Source organism: Capra hircus, chromosome 27 (assembly GCF_001704415.2).
Source record: "Capra hircus breed San Clemente chromosome 27, ASM170441v1, whole genome shotgun sequence".
NCBI classification, from domain to species: domain Eukaryota; kingdom Metazoa; phylum Chordata; class Mammalia; order Artiodactyla; family Bovidae; genus Capra; species Capra hircus.
The window spans coordinates 8,738,346-8,763,302 of NC_030834.1; the positions used below are offsets into that span (position 1 = coordinate 8,738,346).

At 41.1% G+C, this 24,957-nt stretch overlaps 1 protein-coding gene across 2 annotated transcripts in view; it reads left to right on the forward strand.

Moving 5' to 3' along the window:
- The window catches only part of KAT6A (lysine acetyltransferase 6A), a 106,662-nt gene that overhangs the window by 76,068 nt on the left and 5,637 nt on the right, over nucleotides 1-24,957 (forward strand). For both annotated transcript variants that reach the window (XM_018041955.1, XM_018041956.1), the window contains 8 exons: nucleotides 4,825-4,940; nucleotides 12,012-12,153; nucleotides 13,758-13,919; nucleotides 14,949-15,042; nucleotides 16,879-17,110; nucleotides 17,801-18,050; nucleotides 19,411-20,043; nucleotides 22,921-23,233. In XM_018041955.1, coding sequence (XP_017897444.1) covers nucleotides 4,825-4,940; nucleotides 12,012-12,153; nucleotides 13,758-13,919; nucleotides 14,949-15,042; nucleotides 16,879-17,110; nucleotides 17,801-18,050; nucleotides 19,411-20,043; nucleotides 22,921-23,233 — 1,942 coding nt within the window. The remainder of the gene's footprint in view (nucleotides 1-4,824; nucleotides 4,941-12,011; nucleotides 12,154-13,757; nucleotides 13,920-14,948; nucleotides 15,043-16,878; nucleotides 17,111-17,800; nucleotides 18,051-19,410; nucleotides 20,044-22,920; nucleotides 23,234-24,957) is intronic.

The following is a 24,957-nucleotide window of genomic DNA, read 5'->3' on the forward strand; positions in this document are numbered from 1 at the left end:
TGTATTTGCATTTAGAAACCTAGTTCTGGTGATGCAGTGTGAAGTGGGTCAAAGAAGCCCTCCAGTCCAGCGCTCACAGTGGTCAGTGAGGGCTGACCAGGGCCTGGATGAAGGTGGAGGGGGTCCAGGAGGCAGAGGTTGTGCGAAGGATTAGGGTAGGATGGGAAAGGCAGAGTGCTGGGTTCAGTTGAGGTTAAACGAAAGGACAGGACCACATAGTTCCCAGTGTTCTTTTCTGAGTGGATGATGATCCTGGATGTGGGAAGGGGAGCTTCTTTGGATGGTCTCTGCCAGTCGTGGTTACACAGATTGGGTGCTTGTCCGAAGTCTAGACTGTTGTGTGTATCGATGTGGAGATCAGGAGGGCTTCCAGGTAGGATTGCCAGGTTATCAGCACACAGGTGACAGCTGAAACTGCATGGGTAATAGCTGAAGTTGTTAACATAGATGACGTTCATTTAACGGTAAACGTTGCCAGGTGCTGGTTACCATGTGTACCGTTGGGCACTAGAGATAAAACAGGGACCAAAGCAGACTTTTCTTATAAAAAAAATTATTATTCTCAGGAGCTAACAGTTTAGTAGTGGGGATGGGTTAAAGTAAATACTGTATCATGTGGTAACATTATGGAGAAAAAGCAGGCGGTGGGGGGCAGAGGACTCTGAGGGGAGGGATAGATTTGTGCAGTTTTTGAATTGTTGAGCTAGGGACTGTCTACCACGTAGCAGAAGGCTGAACAAGGTGAGGGAGTGAACAGCAGAGTATTGGAATCACAGGCTGGGGGCAGGGGCTTGTGCGTGGAATAATCCACGAGATACACGAAGGCCACGCGCTCGCTGACACTTGGCATTTTCTGGGGGTTTATTTATTTTTAGTAACCGTCCAAATGGTGTGAATGGGTGTGATTTACAGTTGCATTTCCCTGGTAACTGGTGACGTTGAACATCTTTTCATGTGCATATTGCCCATCTGTATATGTATCTTCTTTAGAGAATGAAAACTGATTAGAAGTCATTATATTGTAAGATCTTATCCTAATTCAGTTGTTTGGGAAACATAATCTGAACTGGTTTGAGACTCTATATATATGTGTGCACATATGTATAGTCTTTGCTGTGTCAGTCGCTGAGTCATGCCCGACTTTTCATGACTCCATGGTCTGTCATGGAATTCTCCAGGCAGGAATACTGGAGTGGGTTGCCATTCCCTTCTCCAGGGGATCTTCCTGACCCAGGGATCAAACTTGGGTCTCCTGCACGCAGACAGATTCTTTACCATCCGAGCTACCAGGGAAGCCCAATATTTTTTTAGTTATCCTATTTAATATGAATATTCATATGCTTTGCTGAAGAAATATTAAGGTATCTGATTATGCAGTGTTGTCCCAAACCCTACTGAGGCTGTTGATTTAAGATACATATACATACTGTAACACTTTTCTAACGAGGAAAGTTCACAATTCTAAAGCACATTCTATTCCAAGCGTTTTGGGTAAGAGGCTATGGATGTGTACTTTGGAAAGCTAAGTTCTAGTTCAAAAAACTTTACAAACTTTTGGAGTTCAGAAATTAATTAGTTCTGTCTCGCCTTGTGCCTGCGGTTCTTTTCTGTCTGTGCTTCACTCTTGCTGGCCCTGTGCTGCCCTTCTCTAGCTCTCAGCTTCTCTGAGCCTGGTTTCCCTCCCCGACATCCCTCCCCATCTGTGAAGTGGGCGTGTGTTTCCTGCTTTGAGGACTGAATGGGGAATGATGGAGAAGACAGTGCAAGATGCAGGGTCTGCCCAGGTGGTACCCCACACATGCTGAGGCTCTTTCTTCCCAGTTCATGCTCTCTCCACCTCGTAGCATGTGACCTCATTCTTACACATCTCTTTCATCAGGTAACTTTTAATCCTTAAGGAGCAGGACTGTTTTTTATTAAAGTTTTCATGGGAAATGTTCCAATGTCAGAAAGACATATCTTCCCCCACCATTGCACATTCTCGTGCTGATACTAAGGGGAATCCTACCTTCCACTCCCACCTCAAAGTGTCATTCCCACAGGGAATGGAAAGGAAACATCTGGCGGGGGAGGGGGCAGGGCTGTGTCACCTTCAATTGTGATTTTCCTTTTGTACCAGATCTAGACTGTGGGTCTCTGTATGCAAGAGTGGTCTCTCTCTATTGGATGGAAGTGGAGTTTTTTTGCAGAAAAGTAACAATCTTTTCTCCAAAATGGCTGGTAATAAGTTTCATTATCTACAATAGGCATATTTAAAGATACCTCTTTTGATTTAGCCCAATTACTAGTGTGTTCAGTGCCCCCTCCCGTGTTTTCTTAGGTTGGACAGTCCATTCTGGCCCAGAATGTACGTCTTGTTTTAGCCGTTCTGGCATATTCAAATGAGGAGGAAGGCGCAGGGTGGGAGCACCTGAGTTAAAAGCTTAAAATACTTATGTGCTCTTGATTTGTTAAATACCCACTACTTTGGAAAGTTGCATATTTAATGACATTTTGACTGAAATTTACACAGGAAATCAAAGATAACCTTGTAATTCAGACTTGGCAGTTCGATTTTGGCAAGGACTGGGTTAACGGGTGATTGGGTGCACCTGTTCCTTCCTGACTGCGCAGCCTTTGTTGCTTCTGCACGCTGGCTCAGAGGCTTCTTTCACAAGGGAGCTGGAGGGTGGCCGGGCGTGTTTCCTAGTGCAGGAGGCCGAGGGCCCTGACGGCAGGGAGGTGTGCCGTGCCTCCAGCCTTCCGCAGACCCTCTTAGTGTCGGCGATGTGCAAACAGCTATACTGGAGCTGGGTGTCCACCTTCACGTCAGGCATCCGCCTGGAGGAGCGCCCGGCCGCGGACGGGAAGGCTCTCCAGCAGCAGGTGATGTCGCCGCAGGTGCGTGGTCTCGCCCTGTGTGCATCCTGTGTGATCCTTGGCTCAGGAGGTTAGATTTGGTTTCTGACTGGTTATTCTGATATTTTCTGTGTTACTGTTCTTGTTATTTGGAGCTGTGAAGATAGGCTAAAAGATGCTACTTTGTGAATTACAGTACATGATTCTGGAATGTAGTTTAAAGAACAGTGTGTTTAAAACCTTTTGCAGAGCTCTGTTTGGCTTTTGAGAAACAAAATCTTACTCTAACCCCATCTTGTGTTTTTCTTTTTGATTTTTGCTCTTGAAAGAGCCTCAGTGCTCCTTGGTGTCATATTACAGTTTATCCAACTAACAGATGTTTGTTTTTTGTTTTGAGGTGTCTTAAGGAAGAGGTGAGGTTTCACCTGGCTATGCTCCAACATGAAACCTGAGATACGTCCCTTGGCCTTTTAGAAAAGGGAGTGGTTAGAAAGACCAGAGGGAGTCCTGAGATGAGTTATGGTGAAGAGGCTTTTTCTTTATAAAGAATATAAATTTGATATTATATCTTTTCAGATTTGTTAGAGGTGGGGGTGGGGTGTGGTGTGTGTTTGTCATGAGCTCCAGCAAGGGACTTTTAGTAATCTCTCAGTGGTTTTTAAAGCATAAAATGGTGAAGGGTAATTTTGATTGCTCCTTTTAAAAGTTATTAATACTTGTGTTAAATTAGGTTGAATCCTAGCTCCATTTTTAAAAACCTTAATTCATGTTTATAGAATATCCATGATAATTATACGTGGTTAGGTATTATATGTTATATATACAACACACACGGGGACATACCTTCTTTTATTGCTCTTCAGTTTATTGTGCTTCACAGGTAATAATGTTTTTACAAATTGAAATTTGTGGCAACTCTGAGTTGAGCAAGTGTTACCAGCAAGCACCATTTTTCTAAGAACATTTATTTGTTCATTTCATGTCTCTTTATCACATTTTGGTAATTTTTGCAATATTTCAAACTTTTTCATTATTATTGTATTTGCTCTGGTGATCTGTTATGGGACTTGCTGAAGGCTCAAATAATGGCTGGCATTTTTCAGTAATAAAATATTTTTAAATTAAGGCATGTCCGTTGTTTTTTTTAAAGACATAATGCTATTGCAAACTTAATAGACCAGAGGGTAAACATAATTTTTATATGCACTGGGAAACCAAAAATTTGTGACGTGCTTTATTGTGCTTCTTACTTTGTTCCTGTGGTCTGGAGCCGAATCCACAGTATCTCTGAGGTATGCCTATATGCATATATGAGTCTTGTTACATTGGGCGCAAGGCAAATCAAATCCCCCTGTGAAAAGCTACTAGGAAGGGAGTTTCAGGAGAAGTGTACAATGGACTGAAGACTCTTGTTTTGGTATATTCTTTTCATATTGTTCTTAGTACTGACTCTTGCAGGCTGGAGGATGATTGCTTTCTGTGTGCGCTCCCGTGTTGAGCAGGTCGTTGCTGTTGCCGTCAGCTGGGGCGCTGTATGTCTGATCGCAGCCTGTGGGCAGCAGGCCCTCCTCCCCACCCCTGACTCCGAATCCCCACGTGCCCGCGGTGTCTCTTTAACTACTGAGTCATTAAGGAAGGAGTTTAGTTGCGGATATTCACAGTATTGTTAAATATGGAAACTGTAGTGTCACCAGCTGCATTTGGTTCTAGGAGATTTATTAGCATATTTAGTTTTCTTTTGGCTGCTCGTTTTAAAGAATAAGACAGCTTATTTCAAAACTCATCAGCCTGTTTCTGGCTTTTCTAATTCCTTGTGGAATCCTGAGAACAGGCCACTTCAGTTCAGGTGGTTTTTGCGTTTTGTTTGTTACCTTTCTTAGTGTTTTTAATGTGGCTAACTTATATAACCAGTGTATTTTCTCACTGCGCTTTTAGTGTTTCTAATGTAGCTAACTTACGTAACCAACGTGCTTTCTCCCTGCACAGAAAGTTGGAGTGACTGGTCCTCCTGACCCACAAGTCCGCTGTCCTTCTGTTATCGAGTTTGGGAAGTATGAGATTCATACCTGGTACTCCTCTCCATATCCTCAAGAATACTCAAGGTATGTTTTAAGAGGCCATTTACCTTCTGCTCTTAGATTCCTGGAACTCCAGCACTAGAAGTGATCTTGGAGACATTGCTGTGGTCCAGTTTATCTCTTTACATTCAGGAAAACTGGTAGGTTTTAAGTGTCCATAATAGCAGCATACTTTGCCAGCCACTTAGTCTCAGTTGGCTTTATAATAGATTTTCTTTTCTGTAACCTATCCAAAAACTATTACTTACGATCGGAAACCTGACACATGGTCAGAATGAAAGGGGAACATGTTTTCTTTATGAGAAATTGACCTTCATATCTCACACCAAAAACTTCTTATAAAGAGATATTCTTATACTTAACTATAAATAAAGTTTTACTGAGTAGCCTTTTATTTAAATTTTTATAATTTAACAAACTTGGTAAATTATTTGTTTTCCCAGGAATAATTAGCCAAATGGTATAAAATTATATATAAATGGCTTGGGTTTCTAGATATAAAAATGCATCAGACACCAGCTTTTTGGGGTAACGTAGTGAGCTTAGTGAAGCCAGATTGTTTCTTGACTCACCTCTGACGTTTATAAGCTATATAACCTTAGAAATTACCTAGCTACTTGGTACTTCAGTTTCCTCATCTGTAAAACAGGGATAATAATAGTTCAGACCTCAGGAGGTTTATTGTGAACATTAAATGAGTAGAATCATGTAAATCACTTAAAAATGATGAGTGCTCAATAATGTCAGTTATTTTTTTCCTTTAGGGTTGAAATTAAAAGAGTTGAAAAATAAGATTCAGTCAAAAAATTAATCATTGGCTTAGTATTTGAAGTACAGCAGTCATTAATTCTTCAATCTGGTTTATAAATCTAAGCAAATTAGAAAAATAGGAGTGAGACCCAGACCTCAGTGACAGAGAGAGGGGGGTAGAAAGCAAAACCCCAGGAAATTAACATACAAGCTTATGAAACACAGTAGCTGAGAGCCATTTATTGTAGGATCAGTTACCTCCAAACTCTGTGTTAGACCTTTAAGGCAATATTCTGTTTATTTCATGGAAGAATAACAATCTGAGTTTGTTAAAAACATTAAATTATATGTTATGTATATATGTTAAAAGAGGGAAAGAAATTCCTCAACTACCTACAGAACACAGGTATTCAGTGCAATGTCTTCCTCAGGAGTTATGGCTAGCTAGGGTATTGTATAATCAAAAACAGCAAAGTTGAAGAATTAATTTCATCATTAGGTTTAAAGTGAATTATTACCATTTTTAAGTGAGCTCTTTACCAGCTGTGCAGATCACAAGAGTGCCCTTCCTGGGACAGAAAGCCTGTTCAGCCTGTGTGTCGCCTGTCCTAGTGGCTGCCATGTGGAGAGTGGAGCCCCAGGCACCTGCTCTTGTCCTTTCCAGGGCGGGAGGAGGAGAGGAGCTCCTTTAGTCAGGAGTGGAGATAGAGAAGATGAGAATGAGGCCGTCAATTTTAAGATATTAAGTCTGATTAAAAACGTTGCATTTTGCTCTGATGAGTTTGTCCCTAGACTTTGACTTCTTAATCAAGTTTGAGGGAGTTAGTTACCAGTGAAAGAACAAACATCGCCAGCAGAAAAATAAATAACCTAAGACGTTTAACAGGAATTGTAACAGAAAGCAGCAGTAGGAAAAAAACTGTAGCATCCATCTAAGTAGAATTTTAGACATTTTCTGTACTTTTCATTAGTCACCATTGTGAAGGGTTCCCTGAAAATAGCAGATAATATTGTGTAATTTATAAGTTTTTTTAGTAATTATTATTTTTTCTATCTATATAGTCTTAATTTTCTTAATTACATTTTCAAAAAACCATGTTTTATTGAGTTTAGACTTGTTTCACTTCTGAGTTCTTTAAATTTGAGTTGACTATAATGTTTAGAGATCACATGTTTTCTAAATAATAAACCTATATTTTTAATTTGTTAATGACTATTATTCTCTGCTAAATTACTTTTAAATTATTTTCTTATTAATAAAAGTTCTAAACACTTTAAAAATTTTCCAAATCGTAAAGCATGCAAAGTAGGACAGTTGGAGCAAAAACAAAGAAGAAAAGATGAAATAAAATGGATGAAAGGAGAATAAAAATACTCATAGTATTAATCTTAAATAGTAGCCATAGTTACCATTCACTGAGCTTACTAAACATCTCTGGAGTAATTCTTTGAGGTGGATATTGCTATCTTTGTTTTTACAGGCCAGGACCCAGCAAACATATTCAAGACCATACAATTTATAAGTGGGAGAACCAGGATTTAATCCCACTTTTCTCTTACCATATAGCTATAACTTTTAGCCACTGTACATGACTACTCCATATAGCATTGACATCTAGATTGATCTCAGATGGCTTGTACCATAATCTTTGACTTGAGTATTTGGTGTTAATTTCTATTGTATTAAAATTTTACTATTGACGTATTGTAAAAGCCACACAAACTGCTGCTATCTTGGGCAATGTTCTAAAGCCACAATAGGAAGAATATTTGCATTATCTTAGAGGTAAGGGAACCAGTACAGCTGCAGCCCAGTCCTGACTTCAGAGATTGTGGTATCCATGTGATGGGTGACTGTAAAATAAATGCAAGTGTGGGGGCCATACACCCACTGTGCAGCTGGTCAGAGTGACCGTGTATCTCCTCGATAGTCCGGGCCTAGGTGCTGTCAAGGAGAAGATGGCAGAAAGCAGTACTCGGCAGTGTTCTTTAGGTCGGGGAGTGTTCCTGATTTCAATAACTGCACTTCATTTCATGTGATCTGATGTTTTCTCTATTTGATATATTTTTTCAATGAGAGAACTGCAACCATTTGTACTCTTACTAGAAGAAATATTTGATCTTTTCTAGAGTTTTATTGAATGATTCCCATTAGACTAACAGTGTCATCCCAGTAGCCTTGGTTTTAATAAAGTCACAGGCTTTTAAAATACAAAGAGGATCATAAGAGACTATGACACATAGCTATGTCAATCAAATGGACAACTGAGAAGAAATGGGAAAGTTCCTAGAAATGAACAATCTTCCAAGGCTGAAGCAGGAAGAAATAGAAGATGTGAAAAGACCAATTACCAGTAATGAAATGGAATCAGTAATAGAACAACTATCAGCAAACAAAGCTTCAAGACCAGATGGCTTTATAGGTGAATTCTGCCAAACATTTAGTGAAGTGGTAGCACCTGTCTTTTCTCAAACTATTCCAAAAAATTGCAGAGGAAATAGTGCTCCCGAACTCATTCTGTGAGGCAAGCATCTCCTTGATACCAAAACAAGGTAAAGATACCACAAGACAAGAAAATTATAGGCCAGTATCACTGATGAACATAGATACAAAAATCCTTAACAAAATACTAGCAAACCAATGCAACAATAAACAATAAACAGTGTCAGACTTTATTTTTGGGGGGGCTCCAAAATCACTACAGATGGTGACTGCAGCCATGAAATTAAAAGACGCTTACTCCTTGGAAGAAAAGTTATGACCAACCTTGATAGCATATTGAAAAGCAGAGACATTACTTTGCCAACAAAGGTCCATCTAGTCAAGGCTATGGTTTTTCCAGTGGTCATGTTTGGATGTGAGAGTTGGACTGTGAAGAAAGCTGAGCACCGAAGAATTAATGCTTTTGAAGTGTGGTGTTGGAGAAGACTCTTGAGAGTCCCTTGGACTGCAAGGAGATCCAACCAGTCCATTCTGAAGATCAGCCCTGGGATTTCTTTGGAAGGAATGATGCTAAAGCTGAAACTCCAGTACTTTGGCCACCTCACGTGAAGAGTTGACTCATTGGAAAAGACCCTGATGCTGGGAGGGATTGGGGGCAGGAGGAGAAGGGGCTGACAGAGGATGAGGTGGCTGGATGGCATCACTGACTCGATGGACGTGAGTTTGAGTGAACTCCGGGAGTTGGTGATGGACAGGGAGGCCTGGCGTGCTGCGGTTCATGGGGTTGCAAAGAGTGAACTGAACTGAATGCAACAGTGTATTAAAATGATCATAAGCAATGATTATTAATAATAGGTGAGATTTATCACAGGGATTCAAAGATTCTTCAATATCTGCAAATCAGTGTGAAACAACACACTGAAGAAAAGAATTAACAAATTGAAGGTCACACTAAAAATAGTGTGACCATCTCAGTAGATGCACGAGAAGCTGTTGACAAAATTCAACATTCATTTGATAAAAACTCTCCAGAAAGTGAGCATAGAGAGAACACACATGATAAAGGCTCATAGGATGAGCCCACAGCTAATTGCATACTTAGTTGTGGAACGCAGGTCAGGAACAAGCCAAGGAATAAGACCACTTTAATTCAATGTAGATTGGAAGTCCTAGCTACCGCAGTCAGACAAGAAAAAGAAATAAAGAATCCAGATTGGAAAGGAACAAGTAAAATTGTCACTGTTGGCAGATAATATGACGCTATACATAGAAAAGTCCTAAAGAGGCCACAAAAAGCGTTTGGAGCTCACTGATGAATTTGGTAAAGTTGGCAGGATATAGAATTAACGTGCAGAAATCTGTTGCATTTCTATACACTGACAGTGAACTATCAGAAAGTAAGGAAATAGTCTCATTTTCCATTGCATCAAAAAGAATAAAATACCTGGGAATAAACCTGCTTAAGGAAGTAAAGGATCTGTACTCAGAAAACAGTAAGACATTGCTGAAAGAAATTGAACATGACATAGACAAATGGAAAGATATATTATGTTTATAGATTGGAAAACTTATTGTTAAAAACGACAATACCATGCAAAGCAATCTATTCATTATGTGCAATTCCTGTCAAATTACTCAGGGCATTTTTCATAGAACTAGGATAAAATTTTTAAAATTTGTATAGAAACACAAAAGACCCCGAATGGCGAAAGCAATCTTGAGAAAGAAAACAGAGCTGGAGGGTTGACTAAGGTGATGGCACCCCACTCCAGTACTCTTGCCTGGAGAATCCCATGGATGGAGGAACCTGGTGGGCTGCAGTCCATGGGGTCACTAAGAGTCAGACACGACTGAGTGACTTCCCTTTCACTTTTCACTTTCATGCTTTGGAGAAGGAAATGGCAACCCACTCCAGTGTTCTTGCCTGGAGAATCCCAGGGATGGGGGAGCCTGGTGGGCTGCCGTCTATGGGGTCACACAGAGTCGGACACGACTGAAGCGACTTAGCAACAGCAACAGTAATCAAAACGGTGTGGTCCTGGCACAGACACACAGAGATCAATGAAACATAATAGCCCGGAAATAAACCCACCACTTACGGTCAGTCTATGATGGAGAAAGCAAGCATGTACAGTGGGAAAAAGTCAGATTCTTCAGTAAATGATATTGGGACGATTGGACAGTTACATGTAACAGAATGAAACTACAGTTTTCTTATATCAAAAATAAACTCAGGATGGTTTAAAGTCCTAAAGATAAGACCTGAAACCATAAAATCCCTAAAAGAAAATATAGCTGGAATACTCTTTGATATAAATTGGAGCAGGTTTGTTTTGTTTTGTTTTGATCTGTCTCCTAAAGCAAAGGAAACAAAAGCAAAAGTAAACAAATGGAGCCTAATTAGACTTAAACCTTTTGTACTGCAAAGGAAACCATTGACAGAATGAAAGACAACCTACTGAATGGGGAGAAAATGCTTGCAAGTGATATGATCAATAAGGGAGTAATACCCAAAATATATAAACAGAGGTGTTTTTTTTTTTTCAATTTCCTTCAGCCTCAGTACATATTTATATGAAAGAAGATATATTTGAATTATATTTCTTGTCATTGTATCATCCAGTATTTTTGTCTATACAGTTTTTGTTATAGTATCAGATCGTGCTTACCGGTTTTGGACATAGTTCAGGATACAGGGGAGCCTCTGTGCTGAGGATACATGGGGTATGTGTTTATCATAGAGAGCCAGGCAGTCTTCTCAGTCCAGACTCAAATCCTTACAGAAGCCACTGGCTTTTAGTTCAGGGTATGCTCCTTCTGTGGCTTTATGAACTGGCCTAATCACTTTAGCAGAGCTTCCCAGGTGGCTCAGTGGTGAAGAATCCATCTGCATTGCAGGAGAGGCAGGAGACTCGGGTTCGATCCCTGAGTTGGGAAGGTCCCCTGGAGGAGGAAGTGGCCACCCACTCCAGTATTCTTCCCAGGATAACCCCATGGACAGAAGAGCCTGGCGGGCTGTGGCCATCAGGTCGCAGAGTCAGACATGGCTGAGCACACATGCGCACACAACCACTTTATTGCCTGGCTCCTTATCACAGAGACTTTGCAAGGGAGAAGTCCTCCTGCTAAAAAGCAAGTGCATTGAATAAATATAAATTACTATATAAAAATAACAATATAGATGAAGCAATAATTAGAGATTTTATTTCAGTCATTGAAAATAGACCTTTGAGGTACAGGATTCAATGTCATATTTAACTGGAGAGAAAGCCAGAATTTCAGAGCAGAAGGAAGGAGGCAGTGTAGCATGTCCTGACTTGAAAAAACGTTTTCCGTATTATAATTTTATACTTAAAAATGTGTACAAAATCTGCTCTTACAATCCCCACTGTATGTCCGTCATACTCAGCCTCTGTACCCAGTGTACCTGACGCAGGGCCTGATGGTGTTCAATACATGTTCATTTCCTGAAATTAGTGAGTGAATGATCTAATAAAGGAGGAAAGAATATACAGCTTAACAGAATCTTCACTTATTGGTGTATTCCCAAGGTAGGCTTTACTTTTTACTTATTGGAGATTATCAAGGAGGAGAGAAGGTGAGATTTTCATGGTTGTCTGGTGGGTAACTTTAAAAGAGAACAAAGATTAGTTTACTAGGAAGATCCCTGGATTGTGTGAATTGATTTCCCACCCTTGCCCTCTTGCTATCGATTAGTTGGATGCTATTATCCAAATTAGTTTTATCTTTGATTTTTGTGTTTTCTGTTTTAAAAATTTGATTAATGGGGATAATGATACATTCTTTACCTTTTTACCTGGGTAGTAATGAGAAAGAATAAGAGTGAAAGTTTGAAGTCTTATATAAAGCCCTCTTGTTTGTGTAATTATCTTTTTTTACAGGCTGCCTAAGTTATATCTCTGTGAATTCTGTCTAAAATATATGAAAAGTAGAGCTATCCTGCAGCAGCACATGAAGAAGTGTGGTTGGTTCCATCCTCCTGCTAATGAGATTTATAGAAAGAATAACATTTCTGTTTTTGAGGTAAAGTAGAAGACGTTTAGTAGTTGTCTTCCTATCCATTTCAAATACAGCACCCCCTGTGCTTTATCCGATTGCACAGCTTGATTTGTTTTGGAAATGTTTTACTATTGTTTACTCACTATGGAGTCAGTAGTTCAGCTCTATAGGGGAGAATCAGAATTAGGTCAGTCTAAGTGGTACCAGTTCACAAACTTGATCTCTGAATAAACTATTTTGTATTTCACTGAATCAAAGACATCAGTTGTAACGTATTTTATGTTCCACTCAGAAGGCAAAAGTACTGCAAATTATGAGATATGTATATATATATATGTGACTCCATTTGATATTTTAATGCCAACAGATTTTACTTTTGTATAGATGTGATAAGATTGTGTCTTAGACTCTATGAAACATGGCACTTAAAAGATTTCTACTGCTCTGTTTAAAGGAATATTGTGTAGAGGTATATATGTAATAGCTGTAGGAAATCCTAATATTTCCTGACTTCATCATGATTGTTTGACTTAGGCTACCTCTGTGATTCTGTTTGTTAATAGTGGTTTTTAATTCCTTGATCTCAGTTCTGGTTTGATTGCCCAGCTACTAACTGAGTGCCTACCATGTGCTCGGTTCTGTTAATTCCGATGATGACAGACTTTCAGGTTGTCAGAATCTGCTCCATCTCTCACTTTCCTAATCTTCCCAGAGCTTTTATTTTAGGTGAGGAATAGAGGAGCTCTTGACCTTTCAGGGAGGGAAAAGGTGTTTTGTACATTAAACTGCTAAAGAAGTGGCAGTCTTTTTTTTTTTTGGCCACAAAGTGTGGCTTCTGGGATCTTAGTTCCCCAACCAGGGGTTGAACCCCAGACCCTCAGCAGTGAAAGTACAGAGTGCTAACCTCTGGACTGCCACGGAGTTTCCAGAAGTTGCAGTCTTAAAATGTCAGTGTCTTTGGGTCTGATGTAAGCAGTCATTGGCGTGCTCACAGAGGAACACACACTGCAGGGTGCTGGGAGCATGCAGTCTCGTGCTGGCCTGATCCTGGCCAACCAGAGCCCAGGAAATACCTCACTTGCCAGGCTGCCGCCCAGGGAACCTGCTCCTTGCTTTTGACAATAGATAATAATCCCTCAAGGAGCTTTACTTACGGGGAAACCTCATTTTGGCAGTCTGATTACATTGCTTCTGGCTGCTGGCACACGTTAAACTGTTGTTTTACTTTGTTTTGCTTAACAGATGTATTTTAGAAGAGGTTACATTTAGATCTTTTGTTGAATTAAATACTTTTAAAAATATATCAGATCAGCTTGCCATCTGAAGGATTCCTGTAGTCAGTCTTTTTATAAAAGCAAAATGCTGTTTTGAAAATGGCCATCACCTCCTTGTCTAGCCTTTTTTTGTGCTTTGTTGAAGTGCAGTGTTTTGTGTATTTAGTTGTCTTAAAGTAGCAGATACTGTACTCTGCCATTTCAAGGGACAGATTCCAGATCCAGTGTGTTCTGAGAGTTGTCAGCTCCTCCTGGGCTGGACTGTGAGTACTCACAGGCACTCGTTGCTGACGTGTGTTATTCTAGAATTAAAGAGACACCTCGCTGACCGTTTTGTCTGTTTTTTCCCTCTAGGTTGATGGGAATGTGAGTACCATTTATTGTCAGAACCTGTGTCTCTTGGCAAAGTTGTTTCTTGACCACAAAACACTCTATTATGACGTGGAGCCATTTCTTTTTTATGTTCTAACCCAGAATGATGTCAAGGGCTGCCACCTTGTCGGCTACTTTTCTAAAGTAAGTACAGCAGCTGAAATGTGTCTTGAATTCATATGGAAATGTGAAACAGCCTTTGGTCGTGTCCAGGAGGCAGTACAGGATGCAGCCCCTTCTGGGTGCCGTGCAGCTTTCTGGAAAGGCAAGCAGGAGGACCGCTGAGACACTTAGCAGGTGCCAGCAGGTGCCTAGTGACGTTCAGCAGACTGTTCTCTGCTGGGAACACAGAACTGCCACCCGTGCCCCAGAGGGAAAGCTTTGCCATGGCCTCTACTCCCATGGTGATCATAGGGAGAACTCGTGAAATAAACAGAGTTAGTACCTGTCTGAGTTCTTTCTCTATTTAAATCTTCTCTTCCCAGTTTGAATTTTAGGCATAGAAGTAAGAATTTTTAAGAAGCCATTTTTTATTAAAGGATACTTTCTCTCTTTCCATTTTCCATTCTCTTGAAGAGAAGGAAAAGTTTCTTTTGTTGTCAGACAATGTTGAAGATGCAGTTCTATTTAAGATAAAATCTAACTGTGTAAACTAGTCAAGTGCAAAGCCCTAGCTGTTAGTAGGCCATTTCAGTAGTTAAGCATAATTTAAAATATATTGCTTGATCTATAGAGGTGTATTTATAAAAAACCCACCGTATGTAGTGCCAAAGCAGGTGCTACAATAGAAGGCACTTGGAAGTCGGTGATGAACTGTCCCACTTCTAGGGGCCACATTGACGGCAGCGTTTGTAGCTCTGCAGGTGGGTCAGGACTCGGATTCCTCTGCTCATCTCAGGCGCTGACATACTGTTTTTGAGTTGCAGATGGTGTTGGGTGGCGTCGCTTCAGTTTATGTTTTTCTCCTGGGGACGGTTGCTTTGTGGGGAATGCCAGGGACTTAACACTGTCCTCTCCCTCTCAGAGGGGTATTTTTTTCCTGATGTGCATTGCTAATCCCAAAGGACCAGGGCTGTGGTTTTGACTGTTAATCTTTGTTTTTTAAAAATTAACATTAGTGTTTAGTCTTACCAGCCTGTTGTTTTAAAACTAGACTTTTGTTTTCTTTACCAGGAAAAGCACTGTCAACAGAAATATAACGTTTCCTGTATAATGATTCTTCCCCAGTACCAACGCAAGGGCTATGGGAGGTTTCTCATCGATTTCAGTAAGGATTATAGTAACGTAACTGCTCTTCATTGTATCTTCATGTGGACTTTCTTTTGGTTGGACATGAAGTATTTTTAAATTGCTAATATTAGATATGAGTTTCTATGTGATTTATAGCAAATAGTTTTAATTTGTAGTTATTAATTTACAGTGGAACTTAGTTTTATTTTATGCAATAATTCTATCTCACAATATTAAAAAGCTTTGTAGAACTACTTAAATTAGCACTAATAAAGAAGTACAGCACCTGCCCTGTTTTTCTTACCCAGTTATCTGAGAAATGTGTGCAGCGCATTTTAGTTACAGGCTCTACCTAGTGGTTAAAAATATGCGATGCACCTTTAAAAATGATAGAAGTAAATGATAGGGTAGATAATGTAATTTCAGTTAAAAATTGAAAGCTAACTGTTCTAAAAAGGTCGTGTGGAACTTGCATTTTGTTTTATACATTGATAATCTTGCTTTGAAAGTAAATGTGCATTTGAGGTAAATTTTCTATTGATTCCTGGAGAAGGAAATGGCAACCCACTCCTTTATTATTGCCTAGAAAATTCTGTGGACAGAGGAGCCTGGCTGGCTATAGTCCATGCGGTCGCAAAGAGTTGGACATGACTGCACACACGTGCCTTCTGTTGATGATGAAATAGTGGTATTTGAGGGAATATTTTCCCTCAGATATTCGCTCAAAATAGTAATATTTAAAGGAATACGTTCAGAAGTAATGCTTATAAGGACTCTGAGAGGCAGTTCTTCTAAATATCAGATGGTTCCATTTCTAGTGTTAATTCTCTCACATGGACCAGTGAAGCTTATTCTGCTTAGCCTTAGACTGTGTCCCTAACCATATTTACTTGGAAATATGTGCCAATATGTGACACAGTATAACCACCATATGTGGTTATTTTTTATATTTTCCTGTTTTTCCAACTAGTAGTAGAGGATAAGACACACACAGTTTCCTTTAGCATCAGTATATTGTTTTGAAATAGAACTCATGATCGGATGTGTTATGCCATTAAGTAGCAGAGTTGGGAGGAATATTTTCAGTCATTTTTTTTGGAGCTATACACACAACAGTCTGTATGATTATAGTATTTGTTTTTATTTTAAAACTTTTCCTAATGTAATGTATTTTCCCACTTTACCATTCTTAGATGGATATTTTCTTTGATGACAAAATGCTACCTTTTTCTGCCATCTCCATTTTTGATACTTTCGCTTACAGTTTACTCCTTCCTTTTCCTGTTCCATGCATTGGACAAGAAGGCAGAGTAACAGCACCACACAGTGATGCTGGCTGTGGCCATTCGCGCTTATCAAGAATTAGGGTGGTGGGCGACTGCAAGGGATGCTTCGGTTGAAACCAGAAATTGTCATAGAGGCCCCTCATAGAACCACAGTCTTGGGACTATGTAAAAACTGAAGGCAGTCTTGTGCAAACAAATAGTTCTGTTGCCATCTAGTGGCCCAAGTGAAACATGCAGGGATGGTTCCCCCCATCGTACATTGAGGCAAAAAGCATTCTTGCCTCGATCTTATCTGTGCAGCCTGTTAATACGAAGTCCTGATTTTTAACGGTTTGAATATTTCTAACAATGTGATTTATATTAACTATAGACAAAATAATACTAATTCAATGTCCAGAGTATATAAATTGTGTAATCTTCTTGCAAATTTGTATTCAAGTAATTTTGTAATTTTGTTCTTGAAGGAATTAGCCTCTGAAATTATAGCCTATAATACTTGGATTGATTATGGAAGAAGGGCTTGTTATTTTTGTAAACTGATATCTTTTAGGCTCTCTGACATATTTGTGATTTGGGGGTTTCTTTAGGTTATTTGTTATCAAAGCGTGAAGGCCAAGCAGGGTCTCCAGAGAAACCGCTGTCTGATCTAGGTCGCCTTTCCTACATGGCTTATTGGAAAAGTGTAATACTGGAGTGCCTTTATCACCAGAATGACAAGCAAATCAGCATCAAGAAGTTGAGTAAGTTGACTGGAATCTGCCCTCAAGACATTACTTCCACACTCCACCACCTGCGAATGCTGGACTTCCGGAGTGACCAGTGAGTATTAACATCCCTTTGTATAACCTTTGAAAGGTGATTGGGTAAAGGTGTCTGGATCGGGCAGCCAGATTAATATCAGTTAAAGTGCATGAATTGACATAAGTGGTGTACTTGGTGATCCTGAGACAGCATTTCCTTTATATATTTTATACTAGTGATCATTTTTTAAAAAACGTTTTTTCTGGTCTTCCGTCTAACTTTCAGACCTAAGCTACTGAATCTGTTATTTATGGGAAGCACCTTCACAATACAAGTAACAGCTGCAGAAATAGTATCAACTAAAATACACCTTTGATTAATTTCCATACAGATGGCACAGAATGAGCTACAGGTCAGAGGAAAGACAGCTTACCTGTCTAGTGTGATGGAGAAAAGGTCACAAAGAAAGGAGGCATTTGGGCCAGAACGATGGGGAATAAAAGAAAGCGAGAGAATGGCAGAAGTTTCAGAGGTGGGAAGTGTGAGACAGGAAGTGACTGAAACAACCGCTTCCATCACTCTAGTTGAGTGTGAAGTCTTTGTCCAGCTTCGTGTTTCTGAGCCATCTCGGTGGTGTCTTTCCAGGCAGGCTTTTTTGAAGCATTTATCTGCTCTCATTTCCAGGGCTTTCTGGGAGTGCAGCTCCATACTCATTGTTTGGTACTCCTGGTGCGTCGTTGATTGCTATAAACTTTTCTCTGGTTTCAGATTTGTGATTATCCGCCGGGAAAAGCTTATCCAGGATCACATGGCAAAGCTTCAGCTGAATCTGCGGCCTGTAGATGTAGATCCCGAGTGTTTGCGCTGGACTCCCGTCATAGTCTCCAATTCTGTTGTCTCGGAGGAGGAGGAGGAGGAGGAGGAGGAGGAGGAGGAGGAAGAAGAGGAGGAGGAGGAAGAGGAGGAGGAGAGAGAGCCGGAAGAGCGTCAGAGCCAGGAACGAGAATTGGAGCCAAATGTAAGGGCACGGACGGTCCCCGGTGTTGGTAAAGGAAGAGCGCGTGTTGGTTTTCAGGCGTTTGTGATGTACATATAATGGGATCTGAAACCAGTACTATAAACTCACGTTAGAATTTCCAAGTTTATTTCAGTGATAGAAATTTCAGGAAGACTGGGTTTTGTTTACTTATTTGTATATTTTCAAGCCTTGTATCATTAGGAAACCTTCAAATTTGTTATATTGTGTTAGTTATGAGTATTTATCAAGAGTGCCTATAAGTAGCTAAGTTTGAAGCTGTATAGGAATTGAGGAATCTTAATTAAATTTAAATCTGACCGTTGTTTAAAATGAAGATTCATTTTCCTTAAAACATTAAGGAAATAATGTAAGCAGTGCGTATTTCCTAATAGAGCACTAAACGCTTCGGTGTCTTTCGCCATTAAAGGGTTAGTGAAGGTCCTACATCATTTTCATCATTTTTCTTCATGTGATGCATACTGTTCTCTGTCCTTTTCTTTTTAAAGCAGTGCTTTCATCCTTTAAAACTCTGTGTTCTCTTTTGATAGATATAAATAGTTTCAATGCCCCCTGTTTAGTGTAATTTTCCAAGTAAAATTAAGTATTCAGAATAAAATAAGTCAAAATCACTCCAGAAATTTTCTTTCATTTTTTGAGCATCCTCTTTCTCTTGCCCATGCCCCAGAGTTTGTCTCCTCTCTGTTTATAAATTTCTGATAAATTTCATGAACTGTCTCATTTAACATTTACTAGATTATAAGGAAAATAGTACAAGGCTTCCCTTGTAGTTCACTAGGTAAAGAATCTGCCTGCAGTGCAGGAGACTCAGCTTCGATCCCTGGGTTGGGAAGATACCCTGGAGAAGGAAATGGCAACCCACTCTAGTATCCTTGCCTGGAAAATCTCATGGACAGAGGAGCTTGGTGGGGTGCAGTCTGTGGGGTCACAAAGAGTCAGGCGCAACTGAGTGACTAACACTTAAGGACAATAATAGTCACTTTGTTTATTGTTTGCATAGTGGTTAAGAGTACTGGCTCTTGGATGGGACTGTTTGGGGTTACGTCCCAGCTTCTTCATTTGCTATTGCATGGCCTGGGGCAGGTTACTTACATGTTCTGTGCCTCAGTTACCTCATCTGTAAAACGGGGATATAATAATAATATTTCACATAATTGGTGTGGATTTTACCCATACAGCTTTTAAAACAGTCCCTATCACACAAGAAATATTCATGTTAAGTATTAAATAATGTCATCTTTGAAGCTCTGTTTTCTTATTTCAGCATTTAAAAGGCCAGAATAGGAGATGTAAGCAAGTAAGACTGGAAATTAACCAGCATGGTTTTATTTTCTAAAATCAGGTGGGGAAGTCTGCATCTCGTGAGAACAAAGAACAGGATTCTTACACTTCAGTAGAAAGTGAGAAGAAACCAGAAGTTACCACACCAGCCAGTACCACTCGTTTGAGCAAACAGGTCCTTCCCCGTGACAGTCTTCCTGCCAATAGTCAGCCGTCTCGGCGAGGCCGCTGGGGGAGGAAGAACAGAAAAGCCCAGGAACGCTTTGGTGATAAGGACCCGAAACTGCTCTTGGAAGAGACGCCAGCCCCCCAGGAGCAGTACGGAGACTGTGAGGAAAAGTCAGAACCTTCCCAGGAGCAGTTCGTGGAGAGCGAGGAGCCAGCGGCAGCCTCCCAGGAGCAGCCGAGCCAGGACGGGAAGCCGGATGGGCCCAAGAGGAGACCTGGCGAGGGGCTCGAGCTCTGGCGAGGCCCGCCGAAGAAGAGCCCCGAGCCCCTGAAGTGCGGGCTGCCCGACGCCCACGACCGGCTGCCCCGTCGCTACAGCGAGGGGCGCTACTGCGAAGGCCGCTACGCTGACGGGGACCGCCCCGCGCTGCGGGGCTGCAGCGAGAGCAGCGAGGAGGACGGGGAGCCCGAGAGTCCCCGGTCCAGCTCGCCCCCGGTGCTCACCAAGCCCACGCTGAAGCGGAAGGTGGGCCGCCCCTCCCTGCCCCGTCCCGGAGGTCAGGGCGGGAGTCCACAGAGTGTTAGCCTTTCAGCTGCAGGCCCAGTGCCTCCTAGCCTGTGATCTTCCCAGTGAGCGCGTGGGATGTGCACTCGGCTCCTCTGGTTCATGAGTGCTCACCTGGAAGTCATCCATGTATTTAAGGGCTGACAGGCTGTTTTCGGCTTGCTGGTTTGATTTCAAATTATGACTTCTTACTCCAGTACTCTTGCCTGGAAAATCCCATGGGCGGAGGAGCCGGGTAGGCTGCAGTCCATGGGGTCGTGAAGAGTCAAACAGGACTGAGCAACTTCACTTTCACTTTTCACTTTCATGCATTGGAGAAGGAAATGGCAAGCCACTCCAGTGTTCTTGCCTGGAGAATCCCAGGGACGGGGGGCCTGGTGGGCTGCCGTCTATGGGGTCGCACAGAGTCGGACACGACTGAAGTGACTCAGCAGCAGCAGCAGGGATTTAAAAAATCCCCTGGGGACTTCCCTCATGTTCAGTGGTTAGGACTTTGAGTTTCCACTATGGGGATCATGGGTTCACACTCTGGTCGGGGAGCTGAGATTCCATAATCACAAGGCCAAAAGCATGGGTTAGAAATGTTTCTACTAGAAAAGAAGAGGCAGACACTCCATAGTTGCATGGAGAGTGGGCAGGACGGTGCCCCAGTACTCTAGAGTGATGCCTGTCCCCTCGCCCTGCACGGCGCTGTGTCCTGCCTGGGTCTCAGTCCTCTTCAACCCTCTGTGGTTTCACTTAACTTTGTTTTCAAAGTATTTTCTAAGCTATATTTCATCATCTTGCAAAGTTTGAATGATAGCCAGGTTATTACTGAAGGCTGTGAGGTGGTAGTCACAGATTCTGTTAAACTGTATACCAGAGATCTCCCAAACTGTGGCGTGAACTTTAAACATTGCTGCAGACCAGCCAAGCTGAAGCATGCCGGCTCTCTGGATGAGCCACCCTGGACCAGAGAGGTGGCAGCTTTCACCCAGCGCAATAAAATCATTCTTCTCCTTAGCAGAGCCTTGGGGGGGAAAAAAAGATAGGGCTATTTATCAGAGGAAAAAGAGCTTTCCGTTTTAGGAGCAGTTTTAGATTCACAGGTTTATTGCAAAGAAAGTATGAAGAGTTCCTATGTTCTCCACTCCCCGTCTCCCCTGTTACTGCCCTTCTCCCTGGATGCGGCACATTGGTCACAAGTAGTGACCCAGCACAGATACTTCGTTAACTGGAGCCCATACTTTGTTCAGATCTCCCCGTTTCCCCAGGATACCACCCAGCACACCACATACATCGCATTCAGTTGCCGTGTCTTTTTAGGCTCCCTGGTTGTTGTTGACAGTTTCTCAGACTCCTCGTTTTTGATGACCTTGGCAGTGTTGAGGAGTACTTGCTAGATATTCTGTAGAATGCCCCTTATGGTATTAAAATGGGGTGAAGTGTTTTGGGAAGAAGGCCACAGAGGTAGAGGGCCATTCTCATCACATCATAGAAGGGTATCTGCCATCAGGCTGTACCAGGACCAAATACAGGGGCATCTGCTGTCCATGTGACTTCTCACTGTTGACGTTGATGTCAACTTCCAGGTGCCAGGCTTGTCAGGTCTCTTCACTCTTGAGTTACTGCCTTTTTCAGACCCCTTTCTGTACTGTACTCTTTGGAGGGAAGTGACTGCCTGCACCCCGTGCCTAAGATGCAGGAAGTTATACTCTGCTCCCTAAGAGCAGAATATCTGTGTTAATTACTTGGAAGTCTGTTCGAGAGAGTTAACCATTTTTTCCTGTTGCTTGACATATCTGTATGGCCTCATAGATACTTTCATGCCCCAGTCCTTGGATCAGCCATTTCTCCTTAGAGCAGGGCCGTGTTTAACCTCGTTTGAAAAACTGTGTTCTCAACTAGAAAGACTAGTAAGTTTGAAGTGGAGAAAAGTTGATTAAGCTGCTGTTCATTACATGACTGTGAAGAATATATCTTTGCCATCCTAGGCTTATGTTGCCTTTTTACAAAATAAAATTATGCTATTTCCCTGTGTAAAAAGAGAATATTATAACAGGCAGTGAGTACATGTACAGGATACTTGTAAAGTTTTGAAGAAATTTACTTGACTAGGAATCGCAAATAATTTTTAGCCATTTCTTTACTGTCTGAATGTGACCTTAAAGCAAGTCCTGTAACCTTTCTGGCCTCTGTAGAATGAGGGGATTGAATTAGATCAGCTTTGGTAATACATGATATCATTTTGTGATCTCTATTATGTGATTTAAGATGTTAGATCAACTCTAGTACAGAAGTATGCCTACTGTGCCACATCCCAACAGCACATTTGTTTATTTCTGAAATGCTCGCTAACACCAAGGAGATCTATACCGATTCCACATTCCCGTGCCCCACTTTAACTCTGGATAGTGCATAGCAGCGGCGCATGGCCTTCCTGCTGGTTCTGCCGACACGCACAGTGGAGCTGTGAGATGTACGCTGTTTTATGTCTTTTTTTCTCTTTTGAGGAAAAGAGAAGAAACTAGCCTTTGTGTCGTTTCAGTATTGAAATAGGCTGCTCCCTAGGGTACTAAGTGTAACCAAACCGTTAGTAGGGGAATGATAACATCCACTCTTTACTCTGTTTTTTTTACAAAATTGTTTTCAGTGATCCTTTTTGTATCTATGACACTTTATGTATATATAGTATCTTAACTATGGTATTTTGAACTAATGTTCAAAGTGTCTTTTGGCAAACAGCATACTCATTTGATACGTGCTAATTCTGTCAGGGTTTAAAAACTATTAATCGTTATTAATGGAAATGACGATGTTCATTACCGTAAATAAAATGCTGCTTTCTCTCTTAAATAGAAACCAATTCTTCACCGAAGAAGGAGAGTCCGAAAGCGCAAACACCACAATAGCAGTGTGGTCACAGAGACCATTTCTGAGACCACGGAGGTCTTAGACGAGCCTTTTGAAGACTCTGACTCCGAGAGGCCGATGCCGAGATTAGAGCCGACGTTCGAGATTGATGAGGAGGAGGAAGAAGAGGATGAGAGCGAACTCTTCTCTCGAGGGTACTTTCATCGCTTGGCCTCCCAGGACGTTCTCAGGTGTCGGTCCGATTCTAAGAGGAAGTCTAAAGATGAAGACGATGACGAAGAGTCAGATGATGCTGATGGTATGTTTCACAGAGCGGTTGCCTGTTGTAGTTTCCTGGTTTTGAAACATACAGCCGTGGTAGCTGCAAAGCGTCCAGCAGAGAGGGTGAAGGGCAGATGACCCGCCGAGCAAGTGCAGGATGGCTTGCAGCCTCCGAAGAGCTGTGTCGAGTGTGCTCATACTTGTCTTCTGCCTTAGTTCTCTGTCCTTTTGTCAGTGGTTTTTCCCAGTTCCCCCATAGCACCTGTTTTTGCCTCCGCAGATAGTAATCTTGCTGTTCGGAAATTGTTCTTTTTGCCTAGTCCTTTCTCGGCCATTACGTGTATCTTTAGTTAATGGGTAGATGAGACTGAGCGTGAAGAAGATAATTAATAACCCTTTACTGGAGTGCGCAGTCTATAGACCTGGCCTGTTCTGCTAATTATGTGTGCTGAGTGCTTAAAATAGGCACTCCGTAAATACAGTTAAATGACTAAGTGCTTAGAAGTGGCTCTCGAATAAGGTCAGACTCGTGTAAATTGGACTTGCTTCAAATCTGTTCCTGAATCCTATCTGTAATATGTCTTATTCAACGAGTAGTAAATTTCTCATTAAAAGGGTGACAGCTACCTCAAAATAAGTTAAATTTTATGGCATAGCTAAAAATCCAGTGATTAGACTGGTTGTCATTTCCTCTTTAAAGATGAAAAGAAGGGGCTCATATATGACTTGGATCCACATCGTCGCCTGAATTTCCTGCCTTGTGCTATGTGGCCTCCTTGCTGGGGTCACACTGAACTGCTTTGCTTTGCTGGGCGAATTCAAAGGAATCGCGTCCACACTTGGTGCATAAACCTATAGCTTTTATGTACTGACTAGTTGGGCTTTTAAAAATAAGTTCACTCAATTTCAAATCTAGTAGACAACTTGCATTTTCTTCAGTCTCGTATTGTTGTATAATCAATACTTTAAATGTAGTGATGACTTAAGTTTTTTGCTTTATTGTGCATGATTTTCCAGAATTTTATTGTTATATTTTGAGATATGTAACTAGGAAACTAAAAATTTATTTTGTAAAGAATGTGGCACTTTTGCAAAATTCTGTCTTATATCATCATAGATTAAAATAGTATCCTCTAAGATCCTATTGAACAGAATTTTCTCTAATGTAGCCATTTTCTTTGTTTATTTTCAGGTTACTACCTGTAACTATACCTTTTTAGTCTTACCAGTTCCACCCACCAACCCCCTAAAAAAATTCCTGTTCCTACCTTGCTGGTCTTATTTTTAAAAATTAATGGGAAATGTGGATGTACTTATTATGCTATGGATATTTCATAGTTTTTAGAAAAAGTGATGGTGAGAAAGTGATGCTAATATCAAATTTATTTCTAGTAAACCCTTATGATTCAGGTTAGTATTTGTCCAGGACTACATGCCTTGCAGCTCTTTTTACACAAACACAACACTGGCTGGGAAATGTTCCTGTAGGATTGCTCAGATATGGCCTGGAGTAGTTGGCTCATGATATTACCCAAAGTAACAATTTTGTAGAAACTAAGAAAACCAAAGCAATAATATAAATGGGGGGGCGGGGAGGAGGGATAAGTGAGCTGATATGTAACTTGCATGGTAAAGACAGCTTGTCTAAAGTAGCTGTGAGAACTGCTAGTATTTGTGTCCTTATACATCTTATCTCCATTTTTTAAATGATAATGGTGAGTCTTAGGGTAACTTCCCAAAGATGTGCAGTTGGCTTTGATG